At 34.4% G+C, this 23,942-nt stretch overlaps 1 protein-coding gene and 1 long non-coding RNA gene across 2 annotated transcripts; both read left to right on the forward strand.

Annotated features, from left to right (window-relative positions):
* The first annotated feature begins 4,290 nt into the window (after window positions 1-4,290).
* Window positions 4,291-5,892, forward strand: LOC138328819 (uncharacterized). The gene is made up of 2 exons (XM_069275551.1): window positions 4,291-4,983; window positions 5,361-5,892. Exons 1-2 carry the CDS (start codon window positions 4,656-4,658, stop codon window positions 5,819-5,821), a joined length of 789 nt encoding a protein of 262 aa, XP_069131652.1. The 5' UTR covers window positions 4,291-4,655; the 3' UTR covers window positions 5,822-5,892.
* A 286-nt stretch (window positions 5,893-6,178) lies between these two features.
* On the forward strand, window positions 6,179-8,881 carry LOC138328820 (uncharacterized). The gene is made up of 3 exons (XR_011209366.1): window positions 6,179-6,739; window positions 7,155-7,348; window positions 7,701-8,881. It is a non-coding gene; the product is annotated as an uncharacterized lncRNA (long non-coding RNA).
* The last annotated feature ends 15,061 nt before the right edge of the window (window positions 8,882-23,942 follow it).

Below are 23,942 nucleotides of genomic sequence, written 5' to 3' on the forward strand. Positions count from 1 at the left end.
TTTATGTAACAATTGTATAGTACGCATCATCCACTAAGTATTCAATTAAGATTCATACAGTCTTTAGATTAAGTGCTATGTTCATTTTTAGATCAAGCCCAACACCAGGAGCCATAAAATAATCATCAGATCTATCTGTCCATAATTTCTTTCTGGAAATTTACTCGATACTGTGCTGTGTATAGAATACTTGTTAAAGTGTGAACTTTTGTCAGGCGATTGATTGTGGGTTTTTGTGGGTTTTTTTTTTTAATGTTTGGGGCATTAATCATAAGTTTCCTGCTATAAACCGGATGATACCTTTTAATGGTTCAGGTGAAAATGTTATCATTAAGTCAATGGTAACATTTTATTAAATGGCCATCTACTGTGTGTGTTTCTGAGTAATATCTGTTTACTTCAAATATCTATACAACAAATGACAAAACAAGCAATCTTATTTTTATGTATGTCATGTTCTCTATAACTGACTTATAAAACAAGATATCGATAAAGAGTTCTATTCTACAAATGAGAAAGCTCTGTTTATGTCGTATGCTGTAGGGAGTTTTCTTAACTGCATATTAAATACTGGAAAAAAAACTCACTTAAAATGGCTCCTATTCATTCTTCAGACTTTTATAGAGGAAGAATCATTTTAACACACAATCTTACAACATAGTTTCAATAAAAAGGAACTATATGAAAATAACAGCCATAACATTCACCACTATACATAAGCCAAAGAAAATTTGACCTGAAGGTCACCTGTCGAGAAAATCTCAAATGAATTCAAAATTTCACATGAAATTCGACCTGGAACTCCGATAAATATATCTTGACATGAAATTGACCAGAAATTGACACCAGAAATTCAGGTTGGGAAATATTGTCTGTATATTCGTTTTGTGTCATCTAATATAATAAGGCTCTTTTTTTATAGTGCTATCTCACTGACGCACACACAATCGCTCATTGTGCCAACACCATAGACACCATTACACATACTGGTACGGTTATATGATGACAGAAATATGTGCCCAACCATGTGGACTTGTTTAATTGAAATGTCGATTGTTTTGCGTATTTAGTCAAACTGTACAAGCAACACAACAATCTTTGATTAAACAGTAAAACCTAAGGTTAGGCCCGATGGTATTTATGATAAAGACAGGACAAGGAACTACTTCGTTTATGTCTCGACTAAGGATAGAAAGCACAGTCTTTTTCACAAGAGCAGGTGCTCAACTCCAGGACATTGCGGCATTTTCAAGCAAGTGAAACGTTAGATTAGGAAGAAACAAGTCAGTTTGTTTGATTTTAGTCGCCTTTATGCCCTACCTGCTGGACAGCTAATTACAAAAGTCATTATCTATACAAATTAAACGTTATGAGTTATTAGGATTATCGAAATAGCTTGCCATAAAACACTATCAAAAGCTAAGATGGTGGGTAAATGATCAGCAATTCATCAAATTCAAGGATTTTTCTTCTCCTGAAGGATGGTTCCAAATGAAATTTAAAATTTTACAAATCTATGATTTCCCCTAAGCGTTGCTACACAGATTTTGTATTTGACTTCAAAATTACTCCATTATTAAGTGATTGCTTTTCTTATTCTTTTCGGGTTGAAATTGTTCACTCACCATGCTTTCGAGTTTTGCAGATTTTTCTGTATCACCAAACATATATTCAACCGTAGACAAAACGCTTAACAAAACTATCTGACTGTGTGTCTTTTGTCTAAAATGGAGTACCGTTAAGTTTTATTTCACCAAATTCTCTCTTTTTAACAAAATATTAATGCTATTTGTTATTATGAATTATACAGTGTTATCGATATTCATGTGTTTTATGGTGATGTTAGTTATACCGTATTTAATTACACAAACATAACCTCCAACGCTACAATGTATGTAAATTTAATTTGTGCAGAATATTAACCTTTAGCTGCCAGTACACGATGTTGTATTTATAATAAGAATCCTGTGACATATTTATTGCTAAAGCCAACACTTCTAAACGCATCAATTTATCCCTACTGAATGATATTATTTGCATAATATCATTGTTGAGCAAATGAAACTAAAAAGACAGATAACGTTACGGAATTCAGAGGACGTTGACGTAACAATAACTCTCGTCGTTCCTCTGGAAAACAATGGGGAATGCTTATATTATATTTTGTGCTGTTGCTGCTGTTTATAGTTGTAGAGGACAAACGATAACTTTGTCTACAGGTAAACCATTAACTTTCATTGTTTAAATTTACTTTTAGGTCATGTGACATGAAGAGTCAGAATGACCCAGAGTCATCATGTCTCGTGCGTCGTGCGTAAACAACCGAAAGGCACAAGGGCTACCAAATGTGTTCAAATAAATGACTTTGATTTAATTTTACAAGTGTCAAATAGGCTAATTTCTGTAAATTACTTCTTGTAAATAACTAGAAAGCATCAAAACCTGATGTTGGGCCTGTAGCACGCTGGCATGAAGAACTACCAAGTGTGTTCAAATGTATGACGTTCACATCCATTCCAGGTCGCGGGGGTCAAATATGCTAAAATCTGTAAATTCCTTCTTGTGAATAACCAAGAGTGTCCTAGAGACTTTATATTGGGATTGTAGCATGCTGTGATTAAGGTCTACCAAGATTGTTTAATGAATAACGCCGGCCTTCATTCAAGGTCAAATTCATCAAATATATTAGAAACTTAATTATTCTAGTAAAGAGTTCATTGTATTACCTTAATTGTTCGCCATTAATTTATTCTTTAACAGTATTGTATTGTGCTGATAGCCAGATGACCGTTAAGGCTCATGGGCTTCTTGTTATCAATAGTATTGTTTTTTTTTATCTGACCTCGAAATGCACTTAATCGATTACATTTTACAGCAATTATATCATTAGGTAATCTTGACAACGTCACTCTTCACCTTTCGAATGTCGAATAAAGAACTTAATTCCGTCTTAGGCGAATATCATTACTAAATATCAATAAAGAATGTTTTGATATTGAGAAAAAAAAATGGAAAAAAATCACAAAAAAAATTCATTGGGGCTTTATGTCTATTATATTTTGAATAACAAATATTTCAAGATAAGAATTTACCAGTTATATTTATACCTGCGTGAAAAAGAATTACTATGTTCTCTTAACGCCTGTTAAAGTTTTCAGGACGAAGGGATTTGAAACTAAAATTGGAATTAAAGCTGATAATGCAAGTTAAAAAGTATACATTTGAAATTTAAAAAAAAAAAATATATATATAAATATTGTTTTCAATGGGTTTTTTCCAAGATAAGAATTTACCAGTTATATTTATACCTGCGTGAAAAAGAATTACTATGTTCTCTTAACGCCTGTTAAAGTTTTCAGGACGAAGGGATTTGAAACTAAAATTGGAATTAAAGCTGATAATGCAAGTTAAAAAGTATACATTTGAAATTTAAAAAAAAAAAATATATATATATATATTGTTTTCAATGGGTTTTTTCTACAAAATTCGTTTCTTAGACAACCCCTTGCGTTTCTACGGACGGACAGTCGCCATTTTGTTTTAACTCTGCTTGGATACAACACCGGGTACCGACCCCTATATAAAGCGCGTGAACCACACACACGTGCAATCAGTCGAACGCTCGCTGTTCAAGGTGTAACAACCAACACCTGACCGGCTCTTGATCACAGCGCTACAGCTAGTGTATTGGGGGAATAGCTCTAATGTTGTCTGTGAAAAACAATAATCTAAAGATGAAATTTTCTATATAATGATTTATTACAGTCGGGTGCGGAGCGGAGAAATATCCAACTCTACACTTTCAAACCTAGGCCTAAAAGTAAATTTACATGTAATACAAAATGATAACATACAAAACATACAGGAACAAACATGCAAACAGCACTTTTAAACTTAGAATATTAAGTATGTTCGAGTAGATGTAAACAAATAAATAATATCACAAATGTCCGAATAGGAACCTGTCATAAACCGCGTGACAGTAGATAACATTATCAAACTAAAAATAAACACTGCACTCGCCTGACAGTTTCATTGAAGTAATATTGTCAGCTAGATCCCAAAATATGTCAAATACCAGCTAATAAAACACTTTGATATACATTAGATATTACACGCACATGTACACGTGTATGCCTTCGATAGTTTATGTATGGAAGCATCGCTTGTTCGGGACAGATGGTCAAGTGCACGTGGCCAGTCGAATACATCGGGTACGAAGTATACGTGGAGATGTGTGGATGGATTATTATTAGGATTTCTATTCATTTGTTTGGAAAGTTCAATTTGTGAAACATCTAAATGACGTGTTTGCTTACTAAAACAAGCCTTGCACTTGTTTACAGATAAGGGGTTTGCTTATGTATTAGTAGGTGATACATAGTGGACAACTAAATCTTTAATCTCAAATGTATATTTTTCTGACTGGCATTATCAGCTTTAAGAATTCTTATTAAACAGATGGTCTTTATACCATTAATTGTAACATATTTCCCTTTGTAGAAAAGCGAATTACCATTGATATTCCAAAGCAACAGAGACCTGACGATGACTGGTATAGTTACACGAGTCTTCAACCTTTCGGCTACTCCGTAGGCAACAGAACAGTTTTTGAGTTTTCGGTCAGAGCCTGCAGTGGTGCACATGTAGCGTTGATGTCCGGTCCCACGGACAAGCATGGACTATACGAAGTCATCATAAGCGGATATCACAACTCGGAGAGTGTCGTTCGTAAATATAAAGGAGGCACTGTCATGATTAACAGTCATGGAGGAATGCTGGATTGTTCAGAGTTTAAATCTTTCCAGATACATTGGAAAGATGGTGTTATTTCTCTTGCCAGAAAATGTCGACTTGGAAAGTGGTTGCATGTCCTGAGGTGGAAGGACTCTAAGCCCAGACCTGTCAGATATATTGGAGTGGCTAGTGGATGGTGGACGTCGAGCACGTGGAAGTTTTACGTTCGCAATGACGATGTTTTGGGTAGGTACAAAACGTTTGTTAATTTCTTAATTATGCTGAAATGTCAAAATCCAAATATTATGTTGTAAAATGCTTTACAGAAAAATATCCTTTACAAATCACAGCAATTACAATGACCACAATATAGATGATCATTCATATAACAGATTAAAATTATGCCTAATACATTTAGACGTGACAATAAAGATATTACGTTGTACCTTACACTTTTGTGATTTACATTATATATCAACTAGCTATTCCAAACGTTCCACATGATACTTCTTCTGTCCCTTGAAATTTTCGAATTATGTGTTTTGTTTTATTTCTCAAGTGATTGTCAACTTCTCACATAATTGTTCGTTATTGATACATCTGTATTTTCTACTGATTTTCAGAAGACAGCGGTTTTATTCACTTTGAAACGATCCAACAAAGAGGCCCCAACTACCGCTACACAAATCTAGAGGATTACAGTTATGACTTGGGACACCGTTCGTCTATCAGGTTTAGTGTCAAAGCATGCAGTGGCATCCATGTTGCGCTCCTGTCAAGAAACACTGGCATATGTGCAATGTACGAAGTTCTGATTGGTGGGTATAGAAATACCTTATCTGCCATTCGCCGAGGAAAGAACCGATACAATCACGTGACAACACCATCCTCCCCGGCCGACTGTAACTCATTCAGGACCTTCGTGGTCACTTGGGCGATGGGAGTTATAACGGTCTGGTATGAGGCTGAAGACGATGAATGGCAGTCTCTAATGTGGTGGAGGGACCCTAGTCCTGTAGATGTCCGGTATATAGGCTTGACGACAGGACTGGCAGCATCAGGGACGTGGAAAGTCACCATCTAAGCCTTCTGGGAGACCATTTCACATGCCAATTAGGATATTATGTTAAAAGTAACACGAATCAGAGTCAATATTTCAACCAATATTCTATTATAAAATACAATATTTCATTATCTGTCCTCGTTTTCATTGTCATTTTAATGTATTTTTTTGGCCACAATTATAGATTGTTTAGGCGACATCATTATGAAATACTCGATTTTCTCGTCCTCTCGGAAGTACGATAAACATAATGTTTAATTCCCTGTGGAGTGAGACAGGAGGTTGCCAAACACAAGGCTATACCCCCCTCCTCCCCCCGAGAGTTGAGCTCTCCTGTTTCACCCCAAAGAAGGTGAATGAATCTTTTTCTCGTACTAATTTGTGTCTAATAATGACGTATCACCAATGGAAGCAAGGATGACATCGCCATTTCGGTGGCGTTGTTGCATTATTGTCTCGAAGTCATGTAAAGGAAGAAAATAGAAATTAACTAATGTTTGTCAACGATGTCAGTTGAATCAAAAGCATAAGCGTTCTCGTTTGTACCATACAATTGCTTATCATTTGGGGATCGGTTACAAGTGACATTATTAAACGAGGCCATGGCTATATTCTTGTCGCGGAGATGGCCTTTTAATGGTTTTCGTACTGTTTCTGTACATCGCCCATAGAGGTGATACTTAATATAATTATGTTGACACCTTTAATCGGTGACTAGATATCAATCTATCATCCTATATGATCACTGACATATCGACGCCATTGTCCATCACCAATAGACAAACAACATATACACTACGTACATCGTCAGGATGTTTGCTATACCACCTCGGACAACGGCCAAAGTAGGTATACGTAGATCACCAGGTGTAGCGGAAATGAATCCGGCGTCTCTATGCTTATTGTTACTTATGTTTGGGTTGGCTTATCGAGTGGAAGGTAAATAAACTCATTATTTATTATCAGAAACAAATATCATTATATTGAAAAACATTGTTGAATTGATAAATATATGCTAGCATATTGATATATGGGGTAAATCTACATAGATAATAAAATATAAGTTTGAAGTCATACACAGCTATTGGTGTCTTTACTTATAGCGCTTTTACATAAAACAATGATAAATAATCAGGACGAATATTTTTCTTCTGTCATTTTCTTCTAGGAAAGTATCTATCTAAACTGATAGCATCCCACATTACAGCTACAGATGTCGTGCTAACCATAAAACAGCAATCTAAACTTTATATAGTATCAAATTAACTATCTAGAAAACGAAAAATAGGAGTAAAATACAAAAATCATATAAACGAAAGATTAGTATTATAATCTTTTACTGTTTTTATAACAGCTCGTGGCTACCTAAGTAGGAGACCGCGCCCTCAAACAGACCTGCCGCCAGACGGGATGCCAAAACTGGCTCAAAGGAACAATCCCGCGAAACATGTACAATTCCCGATGTTCTATTGGTCCGATCCCGGCGACATGTAGACAGGAAACATACCTCACAAGTAAATCCGGAGCAAGGTGTAAAGGATGTGTATGGTGGCATATAGTCCGCTAAACCTGCCTATATTATTAGGCTTTTTTTTTTTTTTTTTTTGCCTAATATATAGTCAGCTCGCGGTACCTCTTAAAAATGTGAAATCGTAGGCCAGATTTGGTCTACGCTACGTCAGCGGCATATTTCTAATATATCGTCCATGCAATGCCGGGAAAACGTACACATACCTTTATATTAGGATCTTATGTACTCCTTTGCCCCCATGTTACATCCCATTTATGAAATTAAACAACTGTGTACAATGAAATACTTTTTAAGAGGTACCGCGAGCTGACTATATATTAGGCAAAAAAAAAAAAAAGCCTAATAATATAGGCAGGTTTAGCGGACTAGGTGGCATATGTCTGCCATCGATTTGCCGACTTACGACTTAATAATGTCGACATCGTTAAGGCATTAAGTCGACATCATATCGATAGATGTCAACATAAACAGAAGAATATGTCGACTTACCACATGTACATGACCACATAACGAGTCCAAGATATTTATGTAGACAGTCGGTAACTCGGCGATTAATGTGTGTATGCTCGGGTGTGACACCGACTTGTCAGTTATTGATGTCGACATCTAAACTAAAAGATGTCGACATCTGGTCTTGAAAGTGGAAATCAAAGGCCACCCTTTCATAAAGCACTGTGTATATGCAGCAAAAGCCATACAGCAGAGATCGACGTTGATTGTTAATTAAAGTTTTTATTTATTTGATTTAAAAAAAAAAATGTGATCCTGCACATCCCGGCCATGAAACTGTAGCCTGCGTGTACGTAGCTGTTAGCCCGAGCTAAGGAAGTGTACAACGAATTATTAATATATATAACCGTGTGTTGAAAATTCGTTTCAAAGCTGTGTGTGTGTTTTGTTGATTGCCATTCGTACCAAGTCCATGTAGAACATACCGTCCTATACTATATTAAAAGAATGAATGGAAAAAAAATAAAAAAAAGATTTTTTTATGTTGTATTTTCTTGTGAATCCCGAAAAATACCAGTTACGTAATTTACAAGCCAAAAAGGTCACAGTACAGGTACACAATACACATTGGGAAACCAGCTTTACTTGTTAGCTTGGCCTGTCCATATATATATAATATACATAAATATTTACATTCCTCGATACACTTATATAAAGGCACAACAAATTTTTGTTAAGGTCTCAATGGTCAGATACATCCTTTGGGCTAAAAATCCTCCAGGGACGCGGTTTTAAACTCCCAACTCGCGATACATCTGCATCTATTTTTCGTAGTAAAAACATGCATTCTTTGTAGTCAAACGTAGTAAAAAAAAGTCACGTGCTTGTACCACATTCATGCCATTGGCCGGAATATACAATTGTATTATGGGTAACTAGTGATCACGTGATTTTGTGTTTACTTCCAAATATGGTGATAGTTTGCTTGCCATTTCTTCGGGGAAATTGATTTATTTGAAAATATTTAGACTCCAAAATGCTATTAATATTGCATGCATATCATTTTGACTTGCACATATGCACTGTTTTACTATAAATAATGAACTGAAATGAGTTGTAAAACTGCCATTTTCCCGTTTTGTAAATAAATGATACAATACGAATTGACCAATTCAATAGGTCTAACCGTCTAATCTAAAATCAGCGAAGATCGGCTACTCCCGGCTAAATTCGTAGAATTCTAAATTTATATTTATATATATTATTACCTGCTTTATGGTTCAGAACATATACATATAACACAGAGAAAATAAGATCTTCTTCAAAAGGCCTATGTAATTATGTATAAATACCAGGTCAGAGAAATCACTCTATTTGGAAGTAAACACACACTCATGTGATCACTAGTTACCCACTAATACAATTCCGTATTTATTTCAGCCAATGGCATGAATGAGGTATAATCACGTGATTTGTTTTACTACGTACGTTTTACTACAAAGAACGCGTGTTTTGTACCATTATGGGGGAAATCCTCCGCGGATCGTTGTTTCATTTCTACCATTTGAAATTGTTAGCAATACTATCATATCATAGTTTATTTTCCATATTATTTCCAAACAAATAGTATAAGCTTCCGCATAGCCCACTTAGCTTTTTGGGAATCTAATACATACATGTATGTACACATATACTAAGAAACACGGGTTTATGTGCTTACATGGCAGCTTCCCGCCTGGTAAATTGGGACCCTAACTGATTATGCTTCGGTAGGTTCCGTACGAAAATGTATCATTTTGTTTGTCAGAATAACTCTTCATAGATTGAAAGGTCTCAAGGCCCTCTACCAATATATTGTGAATTTCATGGCCCTGGGGTCTCGGAATTTTCCCCAGGGGATAGGGTCTGTACCATAGTTTATATAGGGAGTCTGTTGTGGTGGTACCAAAGTTTCTTTAAAACTTTCTTTTAATGTGCTAAATGCTGGGGAGCTAGAGATAGTAAAGGATCCATCACTGGGCCATTTTTCGTTACTTAGCATTTTTTAGACAATTTTTTGCTCGCTTTGCGCGTCGCATTTCCTAAATGTTCCAGCACGTAATGTTCTAATACCTTTAATAATAATAAATTTAACAGACACATTGAGAATCTTGACGACTAAAAATTGCCATCAAGGGGATTCTTGACTATTTACATAAATTGTTTCTTTAAATAATTATATTGTTTATATGTTTCTAAGCAAGACAATTTAATCATAATATTCATTTTTTTATTTTCTTTTTTTAGTTAATAACAAACTTTGTGGACTGATGGTGTGACAAGATAGTTATGTTCCAGAATTCGTGCTGGGTTGAATACTCGTGATATTATGACGACATTCACAATTATCATTTTGTAAAATGCAGGTAAATGTAAATAAGAAAAATTACCACGTTAAGAACGCATTAAAATCCTCAAAATACACCGTAAAAACTCATATTGGCCATTCCAAAATCGTAATATTTTTCGCGGGGGAGGACCCCCGGACCCCCAGAACACCAATAGTCTCGCGCATTCGGCGCTCGCAAAATCATTCAAAATTCGTAATTTTTTCCGGGGGGAGATTCCCAGACCCCCAAAACAACCAAAAGCTCGCGCATTCGGCGTTCAGCAAAATTCATCAAAATACATCGTAAAAAATTATCTTCTGCCATTCTAAATCGTAATATTTTTTTCCCAGGAGAGACCCCCCGGACCTCGGAAACACCAAAATTCTCGACGCATTCGACGCTCGCACGCCATTTTTGCTTATTCATTGTATTTACTGTTAGCGTCGCCAATGATGATGGTTGTGTAAAAGGTTTTTTATATGTAATTGATTTGTGAGGGAAAAGGATATATATGTATATATGGTTGTGTGTGTTTTAAATTTATCTCCCCATGTGTGTCACTGTTGCAAATGTACATTTTGGCCTCTTGGCAAACATACAGTGTCTGTTGTAAAAACAATTTTAGACAACCTAATTTCTTTACATATAACCATAGAACACTCATTACTTGGAACATGTTATTTGAGGCCATTAGCGATGCGGGGATGATAGGAATACAAAAAGTTTGTTCTCTAATACAATAGATCTTGACACTATGTGCCATGTCACAGGGCTGAGACTTATTTAGTTGTTTTATTGTCATATGCAAAAACATATGTTTATATAACCTGTGCTTATCGTGTATTCAGGTTGAGCAGTTAGAGCATAGTATATCCGTCATTGCTACTTCTGCTCATTTATCATATCTCATCCATTTGTATACAATTCAAAATTTTAACAACTTCTTATTATAAACAACATCGGTTTTTATAATTTTACTGCAATTACAGAACACAACATCAAATCAAATTTATAATTCTTGAATATTTGCTGTTATTGATTTTAATTTTTTTTGAAAAATTTTCAGCAAAATATACACATTGTTTTCATATTGCAAATTAAACACACATCTTGTTGGATTAAAATATTTGTTATGACAATCATAATTGAATCTTTTAGAAAAAAAATGAAAAATTCAAGTTCATGTTTTAATCAAGGGAGATATAATTCCGTTTTTGAAGGATTTTCCAACCAAAGTGGAAAAGTTTAAGATTAATCAGAGATTTACTATTTAAATCTATGGAATTATATTAACTTCCCATGCATTATTTTAACCAAAATTTAGCCTGGTACATTAACACAAAGTTTTTTTTGTAACTTTTTTTTATTTTTTCCAGATATATTCTCATACAACAGTAATACATTTCCTCATCCTTACTTGGGGGTAAACAAACATACTTTTCAATATGAATTATCATATCCTTATTCTCTCTTTTATTTTTATCTTAACACACACAAACACACACACTATCACACCCTGGGGAAACAAATAAGTTTTTAGATGTCATAATACCATTGAAACTATTAATGTCTTTTTCCTGAGGTGAATGATATCCCGTTGGTATCGATTCTTCTAGTCATGAGATGTTAAACAAATCTCTGTTAAGTCTGTGTTATTTCAATGATTATCTAATTTATCCCTCAGTCGGTGTAAATTCCTTAAATCTGCTGTGTGTTAAAAGATTGTTACACCATTATTTACTTTAATGAATTCTCAAAATTGGAAACAAATATAAAAAATAAAAGCCAACTTCCTTAAAAATAACTGAAAAGTGAGGCAAAGCAGCATATATATAGTCGGAGTGACGTTGGGATATACATGTTTAGATATCCGGAAACTGTTTGCAAATATACATTGTAAATTAGCTGCAATATTGTAGCTCAAAAGACTTTTAGACAGAAAATGGTGTCGTCTTTAGAGCTACAATTGGTGCCTATTACTGCTAATGGAGCAAAGTAATGATTATGCAAACCATTATAAAACGTTTATTTGCATTTCATCTTACTTGTTCGATATCGCTTACTTACTAGACAATAAAACTGAACCACATAGATTATCAAATTCCCACCGAGGCATTATTTTGTTACGTAATACATATGAAGGTCTTTCTGAAGGGAATTTTTACGGCAAGTCCAGAAATTGTGAAAATGACGCCGAGTGAGCGGTACGGTAGATATTAAGAATGTTAGTTATGTTTGTTTTGGACAAAAATAATGAAAATGCAAGTATACGCATAAAATAATTGGAAACTTACAAAAAAGTATAGAAAACTGTGCCCGAATGATTTTCGACACACAGGGACCAATTTGTACCCGTAGCAGGCCTGCTACGTATATTCGTTCTAATTGTAAATGTGATATGCAATGTATCCAAAACCAATGTAAATTACCGATTAATTAAATAACACAGAAAAAAATACCTTTATAATTATGAAAAATCTGTCATTATGCAATGCGCATTAACCTGCATCCTTATTTTGAGATATAGATTAAAACAAATCATTTTATTTTAAAAACAAAGCATATTACTTATATATCTTAAGTAATTAAAATATTGTAAAAAAATGTAAATTATTGATTAATTAAATAACACAGAAACAAACTCTTTATAATTATGAAAAAATCTATCATCATGCAATGCACATTAACCTCCATCCTTATTTTGAGACATAGATTAAAAAAATCATTTTATTTTAACAAAACATATTACTTACATATCATAAGGTTTACATTTGGTACAGCCAAATTCACACATCATTTTTTTTTAATTTATAACATCATAAGAATTGTATTTTAATTTTATACAGCTAAATTCTGCTTCCCTTCTTACCTTTACACCTGGAATTAATCGACATAATTGATATAGACTATAGCCAACTTTTACACAGGTAAACTCAGGTAAAGTTTTTATAGCAAAAATAACATGTTGGCTGAGTGGGAATGAACCTTGATAAATATGTTGGCGTTCAGAGAACACCCCGTTTATATAGGGAAACACATTTATGAGCATTATTTGCTCAATTTTCATAGGAAACAGATGCAATTGAATCAAATACTCTTCATATATTAAAAGGTTAAATGGGTATCATCACTGGCTGATTTCATGGGCCTGATAGGCCAAATATATGGTACTTATATACAGTGTATGTATTTGTTTCATTCTTTATCCGAACTCGGGTGACCAATCGGAAAAAAAACATGCATGGCTGACAGGTGGCTATGTGTTTTGTTATTCCTGCTATATAGACTTCATTTTTAGTTTTCCCATGTTATAAAACATTTCCAAGAGGAAAGAAAAAGGTAAAGAATAACAGAAATAGAGAAAAGATCCATCTTTTATTGGCATGATTTACATCAGTCAGTAGTGGGTACCAAGTTCATTAAACTTTTTAAATGTGCAACTGCAGAGGCGTAGGAAGAAAAGGATCCTCCTGCACATTTTTCGTACTTCATTTTAGAAAATTTTGCCGCTTTGCGGCGCATTTCCTAAAAGTTCAAGCACGTAATGTTCAAACCTTTAATAATAAAAATTAAATACACATGAACTAGACTAAAAATGTCCATCAAGGGATTCTACTATTTCAAAAATGTTTCTTAAAATATTATATTGTTTATATGTCTAAGCAAGACAATTAAATCAATTCATTATTTTTTTTTAGTTAAACAACAATGTGCTGATGGTGTGAAGTCGTATGTTCAGATCGAGCAGGGTTGCATAATGATATGACGACATTCACAATTATCATTTCTAAATGCAGGTAAATGTAAATAGAAAAATTACCACGTTAAGAACGCATTAAAATCCTCAAAATACACCGTAAAACTCATATTGGCCATTCCAAATCGTAATATTTTTCGCGGGGGAGACCCCCGGACCCCCAGAACACCAAAGTCTCGCGCATTCGGCGCTCGCAAAATCATCAAAATCGTAATTTTTTCCGGGGGAGATCCCCAGACCCCCAAAACACCAAAATCTCGCGCATTCGGCGTTCGCAAAATCATCAAAATACATCGTAAAAATTATCTCAGCCATTCTAAATCGTAATATTTTTTTTCCAGGAGAGACCCCCGGACCTCCAAACACCAAAATCTCGACCCTTCGACGCTCGCACGCCATTTTGCATATTCATTAATTTCCTGTTAGCGTCGCCATTGATATGGTTGTGTACAAGGATTATATGTAATGATTTATGAGAAAAAGTATATAAAGTATATATGGTTGTGTGTTAAATTTATCTCCCCCTGTGTGACCTGTTGCAATTGTCTTTTGGCCGGCAACATCCAGTGTCTGTTGTAAACAATTTACAACCTTCTTAATAACCAAGATCCTCATACATGGACATGTTATTGGGCCATAGCATGCTGGGATGAAGGAATACAAAGTTTGTTCAAATCAATGATCTTGACCTATGTGCCAAGTCACAGGGCTGAGACATATTTATTTGTTTGTTTAAAAGCAAAACATTATTTATAACTGTGCATATCGGAATTCAGGTGACTGTTAGACATATATATCCGCATTGCCTTCTGCTCATTCTCAACTCTCATCCATTTGTAAACAATTCATATTTTAACAAACTTCTTCTCCACAACACGGTTTTTTCTCATTTTACAGCAAGTACAAAAACAACAACAATCAAATTATAATCATGAATATTTTGTATTGATATTAATTTTTTTGCAAATTTTCAGCAAAATAAACATGTTTCAAATTAAATTAATACACATTTTTGATTAATATATTTGATCTGCATTCATTATTGAATTTTAAAAAAAAAATGAAAAAATTCAAGTTTTAATCAAGGGAGATAAATCCGTTTTGAAGGATTTTCCACAAAGTGGAAAAGTTAAGATTAATCAGAGATTTACTATTTAAATCTCTGGATTAATTAACTTCCCATGCATTATTTAACCAAAATTTAGCCTGGTACATTAACACAAATTTATTAGATGAAGTAATTGTCGAGTATATATACATGAACTTTGACATCTGCCATGGCACAACATGTAATCTTCAATTTATCAATGTTTCACAATCAAAGTCTACTCTAAGCCTTCTGTTTCAAATGGTGGAAATGAAACCACGATCCGCGGAGGATTTACCCCATAATGGTACAAAACACGCGTTCTTTGTAGTAAAACGTAGTAAAACAAGTCACGTGATTATACCTCATTCATGCCATTGGCCGAAATAAATATGGAATTGTGTTAGTGGGTAACTAGCTATAGTGATCACATGAGTGTGTGTTTACTTCCAAATAGAGTGATTTCTCTGATCTGGTATTTATACATAATTAGGCCTTTTGAAGAAGATCTTATTTTCTCTGTGTTATATGTATATGTTCTGAACCCTAAAGCAGGTAATAATACATATAAATATAAATTTAGAATTCTACGAATTTAGCCGGGAGTAGCCGATCTTCGCTGATCCTAGATTAGACGGTTAGACCTATTGAATTGGTCAATTCGCATTATATCATTTATTTACAAAACGTGGAAATGACACTTTTATAACTCATTTCAGTTCATTATTTATAGTAAAATAATACATATGTGCAAGTCAAAATGATATGCATGCAATATTAATAACATTTTGGAGTCTAAATATTTTCAAATAAATCAATTTCTCCGAAGAAATGGCAAGCAAACTATCACCATATTTGGAAGTAAACACAAAATCACGTGATCACTAGTTACCCATAATACAATTGTATATTCCGGCCAATGGCATGAATGAGGTATAAGCACGTGACTTTTTTACTACGTTTTTACTACAAAAAATAGTTGCAGATACAATGTTTATCCCGCGTTTGGAGCTAAAACCGCGTCCCGCGGGAGGATTTTTAGCCCAAAGGTTGAATCTGGCCATTAAGACCGGTACCGTAACAAAAATTCGTTGTGCCTTTATATAAGTGTATCGAGGGATATAAATATTTATGTATACATGTATATATGGACAGGGCAAGCTAACAAGTAAAGCTGGTTTCCAAATGGGTATTGTGTATCTGTACTGTGACCTTTATGGCTTTTAAATTACGTAACTGGTATTTTTCGTGATTCGCAAAAAAATGAAATCTTGAAAAAATCATTGTAATATAGTATAGTACGGTATGTACCATATGGACTTGGTACGAATGCTAATCCACAAAGCACAAACACAGCTTTTAAACGAATTTTCAACCCACGGTTATATATATTAATAAATGATTATGGCCAAGAAGATGGAAATTTGTTGTACAAAGCAGAGTCCTTTTGCACTCTAACTTCCTCAGCTAGGACTAACAGTTACAATGTGTACATACACGCAGGCTACAGCTGCGTGGCCGGGATGTGCAGGATCAAAATTTTTAATTTTGAAATCAAATAAATAAAAACTTTTCTGAATTAACAAAATCAACGTCGAACTCTGCTGTATGGTGCCTTGCTGCATATACACAGTCCCCTATGAAAGGGTGGCCTTTGAATTCCACTTTCAAGACCAGATGTCGACATCTTTTAGTTTAGATGTCGACATCAATATCTGACAAGTATGGTGGCATATTTCTGCCATCGTGTTATTTTAGGTCGAGTTATGTAACGTAACTTTGCCGAGATAATGATGTCGACCTGTCGAGTTAAATCATGACTTGTTGAGATATTTATGTCGGCAAGTCGACTTAGATCACGGAAAGTCAACTTACATCCTGGAAAATTGACTTATACCTTATTACAACGAGATCCACGATAGTCTGTCGCGATAGTGTAGCTCGACTTTCCAATATGAATATGTGGATTTGTCGTGTTAAAACTCATCTTACCGACATAAATATCTCAACAAGTCATGTTATAACTCGACTGGTCAACATAACCATCTCAACAAGTCATGTCATAACTCGAATTGCCGACATAACTATCTGGTCAAAGCTGAGTTACCCTAAGTCGACCTAAACTAATTTGATGGCAGAAATATGCCACCATAGAAATCAACATCTGGTCATGAAAGTGGAATTCAAAGGCCATCCTTTCATAGGGCACTGTGTATATGCAGCAAGGCGCCATACTGCAGAGTTCGACGTTGATTTTGTTAATTCAGAAAAGTTTTTATATATTTGATTACAAAATTAAAAATTGTGATCCTGCACATCCCGGCATGCAGCTGTAGCCGTGGGTTGAAAATTCGTTTAAAAGCTGTGTGTGTGCTTTGTGGATTAGCATTCATACCAAGTCCATGTGGTACATACCGTACTATACTATATTACAATTATTTTTTCAAGATTTCATTTTTTTGAATCACGAAAAATACCAGTTACGTAATTTAAAAGCCAAAAAGGTCACAGTACAGATACGCAATACCCATTTGGAAACCAGCTTTACTTGTTAGCTTGCCCTGTCCATATATATACATAAATATTTACATCCCTCGATACACTTATATAAAGGCACAACGGTCTTAATGGCCAGATTCAACCTTTGGGCTAAAAATCCTCCCGCGGGACGCGGTTTTAGCTCCAAACTCGGGATATATCTGCATCTATTTTTGTAGTAAAAACGTAGTTAAAAAAAGTCACGTGCTTATACCTCATTCATGCCATTGGCCGGAATATACAATTGTATTATGGGTAACTAGTGATCACGTGATTTTGTGTTTACTTCCAAATATGGTGATAGTTTGCTTGCCATTTCTTCGGAGAAATTGATTTATTTGAAAATATTTAGACTCCAAAATGTTATTATTATTGCATGCATATCATTTTGACTTGCACATATGTATTATTTTACTATAAATAATGATCTGAAATGAGTTATAAAACTGTCATTTTCACGTTTTGTAAATAAATGATATAATAATTCAATAGGTCTAACCGTCTAATCAAGGATCAGCGAAGATCGGCTACTCCCGGCTAAATTCGTAGAATTCTAAATTTATATTTATATATATTATTACCTGCTTTAGGTTTCAGAACAAATACATGTACATATAACACAGAGAAAATAAGATCTAATACCAGGTCAGAGAAATCACTCTATTTGGAAGTAAACACACACTCATGTGATCACTAGTTACCCACTAATACAATTCCATATTTATTTCGGCCAATGGCATGAATGAGGTATAATCACGTGACTTGTTTTACTACGTTTGACTACAAAGAACGCGTGTTTTGTGCCATTATTGGGAAAATCCCCCGCGGATCGTGGTTTCATTTCCACCATTTGAAACAGAAGGCTTAGAGTAGACTTTGATTGTGAAACATTGATAAATTGAAGATTACATGTTGTGCCATGGCAGATGACAAAGTTCATGTATATATACTCGACAATTACTTGAAACATCATCTAATATTTACAGTTAGTGGTGAATTGATAGTATAAACCAGATTTCAACCAAAGGCTACTCAACTTTATTTCTCGATAGATTGAGTATGTCACGCGCAATTTGGAGCCGCGCGGATGAATTTATGATGGTCCAAATCAGAAACTTTTGGTGTTTTCAGTAACCGAACGTACGTTCGATGAACATGTACATGTATCAAAATAGGTTTGAACACATATACATGTACGTGTGTAAATACAAATGTAGAAAAGTTACATTGTTTATGTTACTACCGTACCTCTTTGAGCAATGCTTCCGTGCGTATGATAAATAAACAATGTTGTACAATGTACAGTTTTGCACATTCCGATGACGTCGCAATGTTTACATGTTGTGTGTCTGTGAGTCTGTGTTGTTCTCTACAACATGTAGCCTAGATCTACATTATATTCGTATTTTTAACATCTTTGGTTGTACGCGAATGGATAAGATATGTCAGAACACGTCAGTATTTGAGTTGGATAAGTGTAACCAAAACGACCTAGCACGACAATGCATTTTTGTTCACCTCGGCGGACAGACAAGTCCTGTACGTTATCTAACTTAGAATCTACTGTGAATCGGCGAGAGTAGGACTTACATACACAATGTACGTTTGGGTGTTTCGAAATATCAATGAAACGGAATCCTTCAATTGTAGCTTTACAATACTTGTAATAGATACCTCTAATATTTATTGAAGTGTTTAAAACAACAATATAAATATAGCTAACATTTTGAGAGCGGTACAGTAAACGTTTACAGTAGTGGGCCTACCTGTGTTTGTACATGTTCCTCGAAACGACGTCCGATACATTTGAAAATCTCTAAAATCCGGAAAGAATGACATGGAACTATGTAAACATCCGTGTATTCAAGAAATTTCAAACGTGAACTGATTAAGTAGAACTCAAGTGATCACAAAATTGAAGAAACTCTCTGTTTGTCACACCTCCTTGACACAGGCGGTTTGAATCGGACGCCGCGTCACAACTACGTTAAATATCCTGCCACGTTATGAATTGTGTAAGCGTGTGAAATCATACGAAGCAAAATATTAAAACCAAACTGCTTTGCACCATGGTGTTTTTAACAACAGATAAATAAAATGATTTATAGTTCCATACCGGGAAAACCTCAGATATATGCTTCATCAGACGGAACTCATTTTATTGGTATGTTCATTGATAAATTGGCGGGAATTTCCGCCACTTCAAGTGGCTGTTCGAAATGCCTGTCGGAACCAAACGATATAATTCAATTTTAGTCTTATAAATGCCATAAACACTATTAAGGGTAAATTTTGAGCTATGAAAATAATAGTTAAGACTGTAAATATAAGGATTAAAGTCTCTTTCTGGTGGTTCTATCGAAGGATAAAGTTGAGTAGGGTATCGATATTTGTTTCATGGACCGCTTCGCGGTCCATTCCAAATATCGATACCCTACTCAACTTTATCCTTCGATAGAACCACCAGAAAGAGACTTTAATCCTTAAATAAATTTGTGTTGAAATTATAATTGATGTTGACCAGGAAATGTACCACTCTAAATTTTGGTTGAATAATGCATGGAAAGTGAATTATTCAAACACTCTGGATATCGAATTTTTAATCATTAATTTCTTTTGAACTCGGGACTTTTTGGGTGTGTAATTAGGAAAAAGTTGATAACTTTTTATAATATATGTACCCTAATTTTCTTTTGTTGATTTACGGACCCTGAAAGATACGGATTATGCGGCTTTAACTTTTCCACTTTGTGGAAAATCCTTCAAATCGGATTTATCTCCCTTGATTAAAATGACAAACCATGTACCTTTGCTATGTTATAAAGGTTTTTTTTTCATTTTTTTTAAATTCAATAATGAATGCAGATCAAATATATTAATCAAATATGTGTATTAATTTAATTTTAAACATGTTTGTTTTGCTGAAAATTTGCAAAAAAAAAAAATAATATCAATACAAAATATTCATGATTGTAATTTGATTGTTGTTGTTTTTGTACTTGCTGTAAAATGAGAAAAACCGTGTTGTGGAGAAGAAGTTTGTTAAAATTTGAATTTTTTACAAATGGATGAGAGTTGAGAATGTCTAACAGTCACCTGAATTCCGATATGCACAGTTATAAATAATGTTTAGCTTTTAAACAAATAAAAATATGTCTCCTATATAAACTATGGTAAAGACCCTATCCCCTGGGGAAAATTCCGAGACCCCAGGGCCATGAAATTCACAATATTGGTAGAGGGCCTTGAGACCTGCCATGTAAGCACATAAGCCCGTGTTTCTTAGTATATGTGTACATATGTATTAGTTTCCCAAAAAGCTAAGTGGGCTATGCGGAAGGTTATAACTATTTGTTTGGAAATAATATGGAAAGTAAACTATGATATGATAGTATTGCTAACAATTTCAAATGGTGGAAATGAAACCACGATCCGCGGAGGATTTTCCCCATAATTGTACAAAACACGCGTTCTTTGTAGTAAAACGTAGTAAAACAAGTCACGTGATTATACCTCATTCATGCCATTGGCCGAAATAAATATGGAATTGTATTAGTGGGTAACTAGTGATCACATGAGTATGTGTTTACTTCCAAATAGAGTGATTTCTCTGACCTGGTATTTATACATACTTTGGCCTTATTTTCTCTGTGTTATATGTATATGTTCTGAGCCCTAAAGCAGGTAATAATATATATAAATATAAATTTAGAATTCTACGAATTTAGCCGGGAGTAGCCGATCTTCGCTGATTTTAGATTAGACGGTTAGACCTATTGAATTGGTCAATTCGTATTGTATCATTTATTTACAAAACGGGAAAATGGCAGTTTTACAACTCATTTCAGTTCATTATTTATAGTAAAACAGTGCATATGTGCAAGTCAAAATGATAAGCATGCAATATTAATAATATTTTGGAGTCTAAATATTTTCAAATAAATCAATTTCTCCGAAGAAATGGCAAGCAAACTATCACCATATTTGGAAGTAAACACAAAATCACGTGGTCACTAGTTACCCATAATACAATTGTATATTCCGGCCAATGGCATGAATGAGGTATAAGCACGTGACTATTTTTACTTTTTACTACGAAAAATAGATGCAGATGTATCGCGAGTTGGGAGTTTAAAACCGCGTCCATGGAGGATTTTTAGCCCAAAGTTTGAATCTGACCATTAAGACTGTAACAAAAATTCGTTGTGCCTTTATATAAGTGTATCGAGGCAGAGATTTAAATAGTATTTCTCTGATCGAGGGATGTAAATATTTATGTAGGCCAAGCTAACAAGTAAAGCTGGTTTCCCAACGTGTATATTGTGTACCTGTACTGTGACCTTTATGGCTTTTAAATTACGTAACTGGTTTTTTTCGGGATTTACAAGAAAATACAACATAAAAAATCTTTTTTTTTATTTTATTTTTTTATTTTTATTTTCATTCATTCTTTTAATATAGTATAGTACGGTATGTGTAATACATGGACTTGGTACGAATGCCAATCAACAAAACACACACACAGCTTTGAAACGAATTTTCAACCCACGGTTATATATATTAATAATTCGTTGTACACTTCTTTAGCTCGGGCTAACAGCTACGTACACGCAGGCTACAGTTTCATGGCCGGGATGTGCAGGATCACATTTTTTTTTGAAATCAAATGAATAAAAACTTGAATTAACAAAATCAACGTCGATCTCTGCTGTATGGCTTTTGCTGCATATACACAGTGCTCTATGAAAGGGTGGCCTTTGATTTCCACTTTCAAGACCAGATGTCGACATCTTTTAGTTTAGATGTCGACATCAATAACTGACAAGTCGGTGTCACACCCGAGCATAAACACATTAATCGCCGAGTTACCGACTGTCTACATAAATATCTTGGATTCATTATGTGGGCATGTACATGTGGTAAGTCGACATATTCTTCTGTTTATGTCGACATATTCCGATATGATGTCGACTTAATGCCTTAACGATGTCGACATTATTAAGTCGTAAGTCGGCAAATCGATGGCAGAAATATGCCACCATAGATGTGTTATTAACATTTGTCTTTTTTGAGTTAAGTTTAAACATCGGAAGTGCATCTCTTGCTGATCAGATCGGAAGAGGAATTATTAGTGATTCTACTCCGAGAGTTAGTCTGGACAACTGAGGGCAACTTCCTATGGATAGAAATAACCTGGAAATGTAACTATTAAACGCACTAAGAGGATCAATTAACCAATCATGTCGGCCGGCCATACCGTTGCCAAGCAGCAGTGTTCCGAATAATGGTTAGGCCTCCTTAAGATTACCAAATATTCAAAGTTACTAGAACAAGTACTGCTGTGCGTATCAATGCATAAAGTACTCAGGGAAGTACTGTTTATATTGTAAACTGTTAATGCTACAACCAATACATCATTTTGTGTAAATCACGGAATCATTATTATATTTAGACTTTAGCCTCAGTATTTCAAGTGAAAAAAATAATATCTAAAATGAGAAACTTATAATAACGAGGTAATACTTAAGATATAAAAGACTCCATGTGAGTGTAACGCTATTGAATAATAACAAGGAAATGTCTAGTTTTTGGTAAAGTTTATTTCTCAGCTGGAGATACACAAAAGTACATCACATAAATTCTCGTTATTCAAAACTATTTAAAATGAAACAGGAACGATTTGATACAGCATTACAGCAACATTTCATAAAATATATAATATATATATATATATTAAATTTCGACATTGGGTGCATTGGTCGCAGTATTTCGGACGGTTGCCGACAGACATCAGAAAGTCAACCAGAGATTTATATAAAACGTGATTCCAACATATAACTCATCATTACTCTTACTCAATACAAACAATTTTATCCAACTGTATCAAGAATAAACAGTATAATAAATAGGCTACAATGTATACTGTTTACTCTTGATACAGTTGGATAAAATTGTTTGTATTGAATAAGAGTAATGTTGAGTTATATGTAGGAATCACGTTTGACTTTCTGATGTCTGTCAGCAACCGTCCGAAATGCTGCGACCAATTCAATTACGCTTTGAGATATTTCGGTATGTATGTAAAGTATTATTATGTACATCGTTAATGGGGATATACAATGTGCTTACGATTGTTTCTGTTTATTTCAAATTGTATTGAAGAGGCGTTATACAACTTGAGATTTGGGATGTCATATAACTGTTTTGAGAGGAAATAAATTTTACAGAAAGACAAGGTTTGAATTTGGACCGGGCGAGCAAACTCGTTTACATGATCATGTATAAATATATTTTTAAGAACGTTTTTTCCCCTTTGGTTATTTGTAATTAACTACTATCGGTGTCACAGTGACCTAATTCTGTCAAATCTCATCAATTCACCTATATGTATCTGTTCTATTAATATATAA

Source organism: Argopecten irradians, chromosome 8 (genome assembly GCF_041381155.1).
Source record: "Argopecten irradians isolate NY chromosome 8, Ai_NY, whole genome shotgun sequence".
NCBI classification, from domain to species: Eukaryota; Metazoa; Mollusca; class Bivalvia; order Pectinida; family Pectinidae; genus Argopecten; species Argopecten irradians.

Excerpts from the sequence above, each read along its gene's own strand:
- LOC138328819 (XM_069275551.1), top strand. The coding sequence starts at position 4,656 with ATGTCCGGTCCCACGGACAAGCATGGACTATACGAAGTCATCATAAGC. Across the intron at positions 4,984-5,360 it reads TCGCAATGACGATGTTTTGG|AAGACAGCGGTTTTATTCAC; the intron begins GTAGGTACAAAA and ends ACTGATTTTCAG.